The 15074-nt window shown below is 35.7% G+C and overlaps 1 protein-coding gene across 1 annotated transcript; it reads left to right on the forward strand.

Moving 5' to 3' along the window:
* Positions 1-784: 784 nt before the first annotated feature.
* LOC136801099 (uncharacterized) lies at positions 785-15048 on the forward strand. The gene is made up of 2 exons (XM_067057722.1): positions 785-1119; positions 14858-15048. Exons 1-2 carry the CDS (start codon positions 837-839, stop codon positions 15046-15048), a joined length of 474 nt encoding a protein of 157 aa, XP_066913823.1. The 5' UTR covers positions 785-836.
* Positions 15049-15074: the final 26 nt, after the last annotated feature.

Genomic DNA, 15074 nt, shown 5'->3' on the forward strand with positions numbered 1-15074 from the left:
AAGTAAAAAGTACATGTTGTTTTGTTGTATATGTGTCATGGAAATATTTTCCCATTTTTTTCTTTTATCTTTTTTTAACTTATATAAGTTTCTGGTTATTTTCTCACACCACATACTGAATCGAGTCCTGATGGAGTTCTCATAGCCCAAATGATTCTCCATTCAAATTCTCCTGTTTAATAATTCAATAGCATATTCATCAGCTCAATTATTTATGTATTAATTTTTGATATCTTACAAAACCTCAACTAAGTATGTTTGCTTTGTTTTTTTGGAGCTAAAAATGATTATTGAGTATTGAGCATCGCCTGTTATTTTCTTAATAATGATGTTTTGAATCAAAATGTCATCTCACGGTCCACAGGGAAAATGTTATGGGAATTGTGGAGGTCAAACTTAATTATTTGCCAGTGAAGGTCATTGTGATGTATACTTTTCAACCAATGAGATCTCAAATTTAATACTTTTGAGGGGAAATCAACTAGCTTGGTTTTACTCACTAAAAAGTTTTGTTTGCTGAAACACAAAATTAATTCTAAAGTGAGTTGCATCATAGTTTTCTTTTTCCTCCAGATGTGGAGGAAGCTGGAGGAAGCTAGGTTTACATGATAGGGGAACTGTTCAGAAACGGAATTAAATTTGGTATATATTGCTTTCTATTTTGTTTAATAAACCTATCTTGAAACCTACTAGACAGAGAGCCCAAAAACTGCATTCTGCTGGCAAATACCTCATTTCACTTATATTCATGAACATAAAATTAATTTTATTGTTATTTTTTCAGAAATAAAAATCAAAATAAACAGAAAAATCAAACCTTAAAACATCAACACAGAATGGCAAGCAGCCACCTTCACCATTCATCGGCTACATATCCTGTTGTCCCTGGGTCGCAAGATTCAGCAACTCACATACTGAATCATTCAGCACCTAACATGATGACATCATCAAACCGGGGTAATTATTTACCGGAACATCTTCCGCCACACAATGATGGATACATGATGCCAGCCAGTAAACGACAGAGATTTGACAACCAAACAACTGCAGCCGCCACAACCCCAAACATGGACAGCACGCAATGTCATCCACCCACCAGTCATATGCATCTCTCACAGAGTAAGAAAGTTCTTCTTATTAAACTTTAGTCTCTTTTCAAACAACAGTTGTCATGAGATATAATGCTGCACAGTTTCAGCCAAATATGTCTGTATTTTTGTGAATCTCCAAGCGATTTTAAGTACATAAAAATTTTTGTGGCAATTTGCTGGCAACTGTTTACTGTTTTTGCCAACACTATTCCACCTTCAGTCGAATATTTTTGAGCTTCAGCAGATGGGCAATACATTCCCTATGTTTGGCAATGAACCATGTTTGCATTACAAAACATGGAATAAGAACTTCTTGAGAACCTGAATTTAAAGGTTATATTTTTAGATAAGTGTTTCCGTTTCTTATCACATATTGAAAGCTGAAATTTTGCACACTTGTGCCTTGGGTGAATATCTGGAGGTAGTTTTTTCATTTTTCAAATTTTTTGATTTTTTGCGGCCTGGGGACGAGTTTTCGCCAAAACGAGGCTAAAACCTTTGGGCAGCCTGGAGACTTCAAAAATTGTTCCATTTGGCTGAAATTTTGCACACTTGTTCCTTGGGTGAATATCTGAGGGTGTTTCTTTTATTGTTCAAAATTTTTGATTTTTGGGGCCTGGGGCTGCCTGGGGACAAGTTTTTCGCTAAAACGAGGCTAAACTTTGGGGCAGCCTGGAGACTTCAAAAATTGTTCGATTTGGCTGAAATTTTGCACACTTGTTCTTTGGGTGAATATCTGGGGGTCTACAATTGGGCCTATGAATAGTTTGAAGGTACTGAAGCTGACTATGTTTAAATAGCATTGTTATAACTGAAGGGATCAGCTAACTTGTGCAAGTTAAGGAGACATTCGAGTTGTAGAGTTAAAGAAGTTTTCATTCAATGAAAAAAACCGTTTGATTCTATTTTACTCTCCCTCTTTTCTAAGGAGGGTACACGTTTTTTTTAAAAGAACATCCAAAATGTTTGAAGCCATCAGATGTTCTTAACTTTTCAGGTTATAAGCCTTAAAATGTTCAAAACATCTTCTTATTTTCACCATTTTTTGAGTATTTTTGTCCATTTTCCTTAAAGATCGGGTATTTTGGAGTCTGCCTGCAAAACTTGTTTGTTCTTAATGATTTTAGCCACCGAATGTTCTTATATAGTTTGTTCTTATTAAAGAATGTAACTTTAGCCAAAATATTCTCATGACTGTGAATAAGCCGAATGTCCTATTGAAAGAGGGTGGTTTGAATGAAAGGTGGTCAATTTTTCATGCCAATTTTACTTTTCACACAATCTCACAATCGTGGAGCCATGGACCTCTAAATGTTTTATTGCCAGCTGTCTATCTCTCGATTGAGTTATTTTTGAAACTGGTGTAATTTTTTGGCCAACGAAACCCTTAGCAATGGTATGACCCTATAAATCCCTTTGTTCTTTGTTCTTTTTTACCCAACTGCACGCTTTCTTCTTTTAATAAGAACAAATATATCGTCGTTCACATGACTAAAGGTTCAATCTCAAAATAAGTGTCTTGGGAGATTGGAAATCTTCCGTTCTGCCTTTGAGATTGGCCTTTTTGTCATAATATGAAAACATTGACTATTCCGCTACATGAAAAAAGGGCAATCTCAATCTCAAAGATGACCATCACTCACAGTAAAACTTTGTAAGTTTTTATTTTGTAAGGTACTAATTTTGAGATTGAACCTTTAGTCATGTAAACGTCGATATTGAGAACACGATTTTCAAAATATAGCTTTTACGTGAACTCTAACTCGAAGATTACAGAGCGCTTGCGTGTTTTAAAAGAATAGTTTGAGAATATTCTCAACTTCATTGAGCTATTCTCAACTTCAGTTGAGCTAGAATCTCAGAATGTTTGTGAGTTTGTCCGCAAACTTTGGGGGCAGCGTGGAGAGCGGAATAATTGGTTTAAGGAGCTGAAATTTCGCACACGCCCTCCTTATGTTAAAATTTAGGGGTAATTTTTTCAATTTTTTTAATTTCGCTTTTTTTCGCGAGTTATCCCCATTTTACCGGGATTTTGCGCTTATTTAACGTCATAAAAGTCAAAATAATTGACGTCAAATATTTTTTTAAATGCTAAAAATACAAAAATTTTTTTTCTTTTAATACAAAAATAGAAATTTTTAATCATGTTGAAAAAGATTTGACGTCAATTTATCTAGGTGCCAAAATAAAAGGTTGCTCTACACACGGAAAAATTTCTTTATTCTAAATTTACCTACGACTGAGCTTTCTCTAATCCTTTTGAGTACTCATCGCTCTGGGTTTTATAATTGAACCTTCCCGTTCCTGAGTGCCCATCAAAGAAGGCTTTTTTCACCCCGCGTTTGCAATTTAGCTACCTTATCCCGAGTATCCGTCACTCTGGGCTTACAAGCAAGCTTTTCCTAATTCTGAGTGCCCATCACTCTGGGTTTAAACTGGGCCTTCTCTTATCACGAACGCCTATCACCCTGGGTTTACAATTGAGTTTTCTCTTATCCCGAGTAACCATTACCCTGGGTTTACAATTTGACCTTCCTTAATCTCGAGCGCTTATCACCCTGGGTTTACAACGAAGTTTCTCTTATCCCGAGTAACGGTCACCCTGGGTTTACAATAATTGGACCTTCCTTAATCACGAGCGCCTATCACCCTGGGTTTGCAACGGCCTTCTATTACCATGAGAGCCCATCACCCTGTTTTAAAAAAGTGTTTACAATTGGGCCTTCCACTTTCACACGTACACAGTTGAGCCCAGTGCTTTAGCACGTTACAGTTCTAATATTAGCGAGGTTAAGCAAGTGTTTATTTAGACTGCTCAATGCGATATCGTAGGCCTGTACATAAGATTTCACTTGCATGGTTTGCTTTGGCAAGTTATGTACAGGCCTACGGTATCGCACTTTACGGTCAAAATAAACCTGTGCTTAACCTCGCTATTGAAATCACGAAGAAAAAATTAACCTACGTCAAATGACGTTTGGGACAAGCCTGTTTCGCTACACGTTTTTTTTTTTTAAGAAACTAGTTTTACCAAGCAGCCTCAATGTTTCTTAAGAAATCGGCCTTTTGAGCCTTAAATGTTTCTTACATGTTTCTAAACTTTTTAACATAATCAGCCTCACGGAAGGCTGGATTGGAAGGTTCTTAAAAAAAACGAATTAAAAAATGTTATTTTCTCATTCTCAGCCTCAGCATGTTTCTTAGATGTTTCTTAGTTTTTAGGCATTCTGAGCCTCATGTTTCTTAAAAGTGTGTTTCTTAAAAAAAGAAAGCCGTGTATCCAACCTAGGGAAAAATCTACTTTAACAAAGTAAACAAAAATATTGTCATTAGATGTTGACAGGCATCAGTGCTTAATACAAACGGGGGAGGCGTGTGAAATTTCCCACGACTGTCTTACTTTTTGTTGATTTTGTTGATTTTGTCTTTTATTGTCAAAAGTGATCTTGCAAATTGCTACTATCATTCAATGACCGTTATTTTCCAATTTATATCTTAAGATGTTATTGTATTGGGACACACGTTTTTTCTCTTAAGAAACTTCAAAACTATTAATAACAAGTTAAGAACATTTTTAGGCTTTATGGACTCTAAAACAGCAAATTTCTTAGGAAATTGTACAAAAGTACTCGCAAGAACATCTTAAGAACATTTTATTTAGACTTAAAACTTAAAAAGTTGAGAACAATTTAGCATTTTCTTTAAAAAAAAAATAAGTGAACGTGTTATCTGTTTCTAAAAATATGCCTCTTTTATGACCTCTTTGGAAGACCCTATACACAAATATGTATCTTTTTGGACCTACCTGGAGGTCCTATAAATTAACCTCTGTCCGTTCGTCCGTCCGTCCGTTCGTCCGTCCGTCTGTTACCAGCTTTTCTCAGGATTGGCTCATTAGTTTTTTCTGATTTTTGGCACAATGATGCAAAATGGCAATGCCCAAAATGTGACGGAGCCCGATTTTCGAAAAAAAATCATTTCCGGCCAAAAATGCCGGAAATATGCCGGAAAAACCGGTTTTTTGGCATTCTCTCAAGATTTCATCATTAGTTTTTTCTGATTTTTTGCACAAAGATGCGTATTAGCAATGCCCAAAACTTGGCCGAGTCCAATTTTTGAGAAAAAATCTTTTCCGGTCGAAAATGCCGGAAATATGCCGGAAATCGCCGTTTTTGCAGATTTTCATTGGACTTTTTCCTTAAATTTTGTTGTTTTTTCATACAAAAACATTATTAATAGCAATGTCCACGATCAAGCATGATTCAATTGTCAATAAAACTGATTTTTGAAGCCGGAACTTTCTAAAAATCGCCGGAACAGCCGATTTTCGCCGGAAAAACCAGTATTTCTTGAATTTTTCTTGAGCTGTACTTTATATTTTTTCATGAAATTTTGCACACACTGATGCAAAATGTCAATACCTAAATTGTGACGAAGCCTGATTTTCGAAAAAAATTATTTCCGTCCGAAAATACCGGAAATATAACCGGAAAAAACTGGATTTTTGGCATTTTCTCGAGATTTTATCATTAGTTTTTTCTGATTTTTTGCTCAAAGATGCTTATTAACAATGCCCCAAAACATGGCCGAGTCCGATTTTTGAGAAAAAAATTTTTCCGGCGGAAAATGCCTGAATATGCCGGAAATCGCCGTTTTTTTTTCTAGATTTTCATTGGACTTTTTCCTTATAATTGGTTGTTTTTTTCATTCAAAACATTTTTAATAGCAATGCCCACTATCAAAGCATGTTTCAATTTTCAATAAAATTGATTTATGAAGCCGGAACTTTTTTAAAAGTCGCCGGAACAACCTATTTTCGCCGGAAAGACAGTATTTCTTGAATTTCTCGAGCTGTCCTTTATATTTTTTTATGAAATTTTGCACACTGACGCAATATGACAATATCTAAAATGTGACGGAGCCCAATTTTCGAAAAACATTTTTTTCCGGCCTAACATGCCGGAAATATGCCGGAAAAACCGGTTTTTTGACATTTCCTCGAATTTTAATTTTTAGTTTTTTCTGATTTTTTGCAGAAAGATGCGTATTCGCAATGCTCAAAACATGGCCGTGTTCGATTTTTGATAAAAAAATTTTTCCGGTTGAAAATTCCAGAAATCGCCGTTTTTGCAGATTTTCATTGGGTTTTTTCCTCATATTTCTATGTTTTTCACACAAAAACATTATCGATAACAATGCTCACCATCAAGCATGATTCAATTGTCAATAAAACTGATTTCGACCAGAACTTTCTATTTATTTTTTCCCTACAACCCTTCCCTCTCCCCCCACCATCAATCAATGATGAATTTCTTGCGTTATGCATTTTCGCTAAACGCTATGTTTTCTGACTGATTTTTTTCATTTTTCTCCTTGCATTGCTATCTAACTTTCATCATCAGGTAGGTCCATTCAGCATCTAGCTTGTTTATTTGGAAATTTAGTGTAATGCGCCCTTTTTTCCATTCATGCGCGCGGGTGAAAAAAAACCCGAAAATAACCCAAATACCAATGTATTATGCGTGATGAAATTTTCAAATCTGCAAAATTTTGCCACCTTCGATGCTCTAACTTGTTTTTGACATGTTTCAGATTCAAGAAAAATTTTTAAAAAAAGTTGTTGTTTTTCTCCCTGCCACTTATTGATAGGTAGTTTAGATGGATGGATTTGATATTCCACGTAATCTTTTAATATATAGTGCTTATAAAGTAAGCAAAATGTTTTCCCTGAAGTTTCTTTTGCTTATCCTGTCAAAAACTCTGGCGCCCATTCTGTCAAAAAAATACAATTCACGAAACGCAACAGAAAAAAGCACGCTAAGACTTCGCAACCTACTTCGTCATGTATATCAGGGCGTTAAAAAAGGTACAAGGTGTTATAAAGGTATCAGGCGTTAGGGGTATAGGGCGTTAAAAAAGTATAGAGTGGTAAAAAGATATAGGGCGTCAAAAAGGTATAGGGCGTCAAAAATATGTGGGCTTTATTTCTCCATAAAGCTTTATCGAGAGATAAAACTATATAAAACTATCGATTTTAATAAGCAAGGAGTAACCGAACGACAGAACAACAGATTGAAACTAGTAAAATAGTCATCGAAATCGGTCAGAATGGCTCGTTCTACGAAAAAGTTCAGCTTGAATAAAATAAAATTTCTTTTAAGGGATAATCAGAAGGTTTGACGAGTGGATTCCTTCTATTGCACTAAGCAAAACCTACCTAACTATTTACCGAAGGCGAAATATTCAAATCTTAGAGTTTTATTCAGGACTCTAGAAGGCTACTCAAGGTCAAATTATCTCAAATCATCTCGGTTATGATACCCCCTTATGTATTTTAGCGAGGTCCTATTTCTGATTTTCTTTATCAACACTTTGCAGGCAGGCACGGTGAAGAGTGAGTGAGTGTGGGAAAATACGAACATCTCCTTTTATCGTGATTTAATCTCTCTTTTAATTTGGTAGTAGTAGCCTTCAGAAATGTAATTTGAGTAAATGATTTACATGATTCTTTATTAAGCTCTCGCATCCATTGAACTCTAATGTAGAAACTACAATGGTCATAGAAGGCTCTGTGGGAAAGTCAAGGGAAACTTAACAGTGGAATTTTTGCCTTGAGGAGGTTGCGTATGTCTCAAAAGGGTAGCTGGTGCTGTAGAATTTGTTAACGATATAGTTTGCAGATACAATTCACTCTCCCTAACTCGAACTCTAATGAGGAATCTTATTGGTATGAATTACAGGAGGTTTGAATTATAGAAAGTATTTTAAGAGGACTTTTCCTTGACGGGGACTGGAAACAAGTTCTAATTATTAGAAAGATTTTAATAATAGAAGTCTGAAAAAGCGAGAGCTATCTGCCGGGTCTGTATGTCAATTCTGTTCCAGTCCTTATTTTAAGAGTTCGGTGCTCGAAAAACCTCTCGCACTCTTTCATCTCTAGAGATCTTATCTTAATGACGTCATTGTAATGAACGGTGGGAATAAAATTTGAGATTGTATACAAACAGTTTGAAATTCTATATCTTTATTTAGTAGTTCACTTTTCCCATGATGTTTAAAAAGCCTTTTTGAACAGACAGGGTCAAATGTGATGTTGCTATCTTTTTAACTGTTACCGTTCTCCTCGTAAATAACTCCATTAAAGTCTGTCTCGAAATAATTTGCAGCTGGAGAAAAAAATGGCTGTAACCTTTGATAGAATTCGAATCAAGTTGCGATTTTGTGCTCGTTAAAAAGATATTCGTGAGTGGGATATTATCAAGTAAAAAAATTGAGAAAAAAAAGGAATATGAAAATGAAAAATGAAGAAGAAAAAAATCAACTTTTTGTAGAAATGTGGTATAATTACCATTTTCACAGGAGTGACTCTTCAATCTTAGATCATCATCAATGTGAAAAAACTTTTCAAAAATATTCATTCAATCAAAAGATATCAAACAAAGTTTATTGCTGGTTGATCGACAAAAGGCTGTTTTTTTGTCGTTTTTTACCAGTTTTTACTATTTTTTAGAGTCAACCAGCAATAAACTTTGTTTGATATCTTTTGATTGAATGAATATTTTTGAAAAATTTTTTGACAGTGATGATGATCTAAGATTGAAGAATCACTCCTGTGAAAATGGTAATTATACCACATTTCTACAAAAAGTTGATTTTTTTCTTCTTCATTTTTCATTTTCATTTTCCTTTTTTTTCTCAATTTTTTTACTTGATAATATTCCGCTCACGAATATCTTTTTAACAAGCACTTAATCGCAACTTGATTCGAATTCTATCAAAAGTTACAGCCATTTTTGTCTCCAGCTGCAAATTATTTCGAGACAGACTTTAGTTCGGTTACGTAACTTTGTTGATAAATTTCCCTTTTTTCCTGATCAGACTTTGGATGAAATGCAATCAACCAATGAGTCCTTTGTTCCTCTATAAATAATCAAACTAGGCAACAACATCTATCATTAGTCGGTACACAGTGGACTATCTTTCAAACTAATTCTCAGTTCCCTTCATATTACACGTTCGAGTTCGAATCGTCGAGATTGATATGTCTGTAATAGCAACCATTAAAATTTCTCTAGAAACTTCATTTCAGGAAGTCAGAATCGACAATCTCTTGTTCCGGGTTTATGTATAACCACTATAGACTTTTCATTTCGGACATTTCGCAAGCTTTCACCTTTTTTGGTGGGAATCTTAAGGAATGTATGTTGTACAGTCTTTCTTCTTTATAAGAACCAGTAGATATATTGCTCTTATATTTATGGCACTTCGAGCCTCACATTGTTCTTATCCTGTTCTTATTGATAGGATGAAATTCAGGTATTTTACACTTTGTCTTTATACCCAATTTCTACTTCATTGACCTCTTAACTGCATGAAATTGAGTAGATCCACGCTCAGCATTGTTCTTAAATTGTTCTTATTTTATTGCGATTTTGAGCCTCATTGTTCTTATAAAAGAAAAAGCGTGTATGCAGTAACTGCTGAGAAAAGAATGTACAAAATAGAATGTACAAAGGTGGTACACGTTTTTTTCAATAAGAAAGCCTAGAATTTTACAAGCGTACGGATATTCTCAAATTTTTAATTTTAAGTTAAAAATGTTCTTAAAATGTTCTCAATATCACCTTTTGTCAGTATTTGTTGTGCAATTTTCTGATTATTTAGGTATTTTAGAATCCACGCGTTCCTATAATGTTCTCATATAATTTGTTCTGGTAAAAAGAAACATGAAGGGTGCTGTGAAAAGAATGTTTGTGGAATGTCGATTTATAAATGACTTCTATCGTTCGTTTTCGTTTTCTCACATCTTTTTCGTTCAAAGTTTATATATGGGTTTGCTAATCCCTTTCTCCTTTTTACCTCTCTGTTGGATTGGCCGATTTATCTGTCTGATCCACTGACCTTTATATATCCCTGAACCAAAATAAATCCCGGCCAACCTAAAATCTCTGATCGGAGTTTTTTGAAATTGGTACCCTAATGGCGGCACTATTCAATAGCGGTGAAAATGCATCGAGAGCGCTAGATCTACTTTTCCTCAAATATTTTGATGATGTAGCGCCGTTAGACGTTAATTTTTAACATTGCAATGGCTTCTTCTGCCATCAAAGATGGCGGATATAGCTTGGTCCAGGGATATAAAGGTCCGTGGCTGATCAGATTGTCTGGTGATTTTCCTTGTACAATTTGGGCGTCGAATTGAAATCTCTTTTTTTCTGGTAGCGTATTTACCCCAAACTGAACACTGCTTCCTCCCCAATCCTCCCAAATGCTCAATTATTCCATGATGCTTCACACAAGACGTTTTTGGAGGCTTTAATACAAGTTTTGGTAACAAGTTCAAAATTCTCTTGTTTTCTTTTCTTTCCTTCCAACAAACTTGCCAATGTGTACAAACTATGTTTTTAAAGAACTATGTAAGAACTTAAGGCTTCGGTGGCCAAAATATTAAGAACAAGTTAAGAACATTTTAAGGCTTTGCGTGACTCTACAACACCCAATTTCACACGAAAATATTCACAAATTTGTGATTAGAACTAGTAAGAATTTTTTAAGAACATTTTTAGGGTTTAGAATTCAAGTTTAGAACAATCACCCGAAGGCTTCAAAAGTTTTCGGATGTTCTTATAAAAAAATGTGCATTTCTGTCTCCACATTGACTTGACAGTTATACGCTCGATAAACGTTGACTGTAAGAACTGCTTTGTAGATGGATGATATAACAGTGTAGTTTGCGCTGCTATTTTCCCTACACCATTAATAATTTAATCGACTTATCGAGCAACCCCTTATAGATCCTTGCCCAGTTCTGTAGTTACTGTAGCCTGTTAACGCTTCGCTCACCCGCTGGAATTGAAAATTTCTTTAGCTGTGAATTTATAAATCTCTTTCTTTGGTTTTGACAATTTGAGGCTTTTGCTCTACCTACGGTGGCCTTTTTTGATCGGCAGGTCTTTTCACGTAAACGGCTATATTTGAAGTAATTGACAGTAATTAGGCAAGATAAATTCGGCTTAGTTTGAAAGACTCTTTATACTGGGGTATCTGACTGAAGCAGAGATCATCATTAAAGACGTACAATTTTCTTCAATATTGATATTGTTTTTAGGTCAGTTTCTTGTAAAGAATCCTCCGTTAGGTGCACTGATAAATTGACACTTTTTCTCCCAACTTTGAAGATTCCAATATTTATCCACTATCCCACTTACTTAGTTTATCGTTTCGTTCTTATAAACAAAAGAACACAATTTTATTTCTCTCTACCACGCATGCGCGTGTCAAGGAGCGTGAGAATTTCTTGAAACGTTTCTCTTTCTCTTACTGTTATTTTTCTCATCATTACGTTGACAAATCCCTCTTCGCTCTCCACCCCTCTTCTTATTAGTAGGTCTCCCTCATAAAGACCTTGCAATAAAGCCATAAAAACCTCTACGCGGGAGAGTGTGTGGGAAAAAAGTTTTTTTTTAATTGAGCCGACATAGAGAGACGGAGAGAGAACTAGATGGATAGTTTTCGGGTAGTTGTTGTTCAAAGAGGGAATAATATCTTTTGGTATCATCTGAAATATGGTCAGGGAGTTGAAGGCATGCTTCTGATGGCCAAAGATGCTAATTTGTCAACACGAAGAGTGTCTTAAGAGACTTTGTCTACACAATATTTTTAAAAGTATTTGATTTGCAGGTTTATATTATGGTCCATGTCCATCTAAAGGTCTTTAAAGAAGGAATTTATTGAGTTTTTGACGGCTTATGAGTTTTGTGTTTTTCACTTTGTCGGGACAACCTAAATTGCAGATGTTTCACTTCTCTTCAATTCTTTGTCAAACCTGTATGTGAGAAAAGTTTTAAGCAAAAATATAATTATTCGATCCAGATAATTATTCTCAGTGAAATTCATCAGAAATAAATAATATTGAAGAAAACAAACGTTTGTTACTGATTCAAGATGAAAATGAAATCAAGTCACCATTTGGGTCAACTGAGGGTGTCTCTTTACGGTATGTTATTCTTCATCAAGTTACCATTCTCTTTAACTTTGCACTTTAATACATGATATTCACGATGTAATGTTTTCTACGGAAAGACCCCGGTTTTTTCCAGTAGTGGTAAATTTTATACAATATTATTCCCGGTTACGTTTACAACATCCATATAACGTTAGATGAACGTTGAAACAACGTTGTGTGCAAGCTGGGTATTCTAAACTTACATTTATTTTTAGATGATTTCACCTTCTGCAAAATTCGGCATCTTTTAAATTGTTTAACCACCACCATCCCAGCTGACACACAAAGTTGTTTCAACGTTCAACTAGCGTTAAATGGACGTTGTGAATGTTAGATAAACGTTTAAACAACGTTGTGTGCCAGCTGGGATAAGAGTGCCTGCCCCCTGTCTATCTAGTAATTATCTTAATTCTTTCTCCAGTTCTGTCTGGAAAATTTAAATCGCTTGACTGATGCTTTTACCACAACTGTCTAGTGGTTTAGTGTACGTTATTTTCCTGGGCTTTCTCCTTATTCATAAACCAAGCACTCCTGTGGTGGCACTCCATTAATGAATTTTTCAGAGCTCGGTGAACGTGGTAAAACTATTGGAGAGCTATGCCTAAGAGGAATGCATCTTTCTCTGTCTGTAATAGCGAGTTTATGTATTCGAAATAAATGTAGGGGGACAGTATAAAGCAAAGTTGACATGTCTCCAAAACCTCCGTCCACTTTGCTCGACGACGGTAAAAACACCAAGATATTGTCGTCTGTTTAGGCGAGCAAAGGCGATATAGAGCCGTACACCAGCTATCGACTTTTGTATCGATTTCACTTACCGTCGCCCTCGATATCCTCCGATAAACTCGGTAATATTCAACCTTAGCAATCCTGATGTTTTTACCACACAACGTCTGTTTTAAAGATTTTCTATAAAATGAAGCACGTTAAGCTCTCCAATAGTTTTACCACGTTCGCCTAGCTCTGAAAAATCCATTAATTGAGTGCCTCTGGCACACGATGTTGTTTCAGCGTTCATCTGTTGTTTGTTACGTTCACAGAACGTCTGATGGACGTTCAAAAAACGTCATGTACCACCTGAAATAAGTGGTCTTCGAAACGCATCAAATAGTGAATGTCCCCTATAACTTCATTAAGTGCCAACATCGTGTTCGCATTGACCTCAGTTTGATAGCAAACTACTAAACTGAGGACAAAAGTGAACTTCGAACTGACTAACTTCGCATCACTAGTGCAACTGCTCTAACGACTGACCCTTATGTTGATTTGACTGATTATTCGAGTGATTCTGGTTTCGTTCGAAAAATACAGTGATGTTTTGGAACAACAGCTATCATTTTTCGCCAAATTTTTTCCATTCCCAGCAGACAACTTCATGTTTCGGTATATACTGTAAACGTTATTGATTTGGCTCTGACTCTTGTTATTGTTTTTAAGCCTAAAGTCTACGTTATCGGGAAAACTTCGTTGGGGAAAATTTTGGTCGGGGAAAAATATTCGTCAATTGCTGGTAGTTGGTAAACGCATTAAGGCCGGGGAAAATTTTCGTCGGGGAAAAATATTCGTCACTTGGCCAAAATTTCGTCACCGATGAAGTTTTCCCCGATAAGGTATTCGCTTTAAGTGTTTACTCGTGTTTAGAGTGTGGAAACCATGTCAGTCTAATTCTAATAATTTTCTTGGGACTGGTTTCCACATGGGTAGCAAAACAGAGTGCTCACTTTAAAGCGAATGAAAGTTAATCCGAATTCAAACGAATCGGACGGTATATTGTAACTGTTTTATACTTTACCTGTACCAGACAACCATGGTTTTTTCCTAGACACCGTGATAAAAAATCGCGTGTTAGGATCGAGATAGGCTATTTTATACTGAGAACGTTGCATAGATTTGCCGCCTCGTTTTACAGAAATTCTGTTTAAACAAATTTACTTATTTTTGAGTGTCAGTTTTTTGTACCAATTTCTTGGTGGTGTTGTTAGTTGAGTGAGAGAAAGATTATGTGACTCCTCGTTGAATCTCAATAAAAGATTTGGGTGATCTCAAATAGGAGCTTACAGTAGATATAAATCGTCGTTTTTTTCAGTCAAAATGTTGTATACATTGAAAAATTTGAATTATAGATAATCGTCCTTGCATGAAATATAGGCTATTACTAAAATGACCGTTACGCATTCTTTTGTTTGGTATTTTTTTGCTGACATCATCACTTTACTTGTCAATGCAATGATACCACTCTCCTTTTTTTAAATGTAGTCATAGCAACCAGATTCTCTTCTCTCTCGTCTAGTAATAATTATTTGCTTGCTAGCTTGCATTATAATGACCTTCTTCTTATCTGAGCACGTCTGCTCGGCTGTTATTGTAAATGGTTTTTGAGGAATAGATGACGAGATAATGAAATCATGGATTTGTATTTAGGTTCGTCGTTTTTCAGTGGAGATGTATTTCCGTGATTTTGAGTCTTGCATGGTTCTTTGAAGATCTCCATTCTAGCTCCAGATCTAGATCTAGCTCTTGATAATTCTCATTTTATCAAGTTTGACAACATTTTTAACGTAGTACTTGCGTTATATAGTTGAGTTCTTTGATGCTATTGCACAGTAGCATTTAGTTTTAGCTTGTTTTAGAGTGCTTATGTTGTTATCTTTTCAAAGAAAGCTTTTAAACTCTTGAAACTTCCAGATGTCATTGACTTTTAGGGAAGAAACCAACTAGATTGAGTACAAATTCATTTTTTCATTTTACTTTCTTACATCAGACATCCCAGCGCAATCGTACCCTCAAATCCACCCCAGCTTACTGACACCGCCCGAAACGCACACCCCGTACTCCTATTGTACATATGGCGGTAACGGCGGTGGCCCACTCGATGAAGAAACGTCACAAACGCACGGAGCGCTCGCCGTTTCCAGTTATCCTAACATGGAAGAAGTGTCTGCTGCTAGGTAACGAATTTTTGCCTATTAGGGAGACCT

This window comes from Clytia hemisphaerica, unplaced genomic scaffold (genome assembly GCF_902728285.1).
Source record: "Clytia hemisphaerica strain Z4C2 unplaced genomic scaffold, Clytia hemisphaerica genome assembly, whole genome shotgun sequence".
NCBI lineage: Eukaryota > Metazoa > Cnidaria > Hydrozoa > Leptothecata > Clytiidae > Clytia > Clytia hemisphaerica.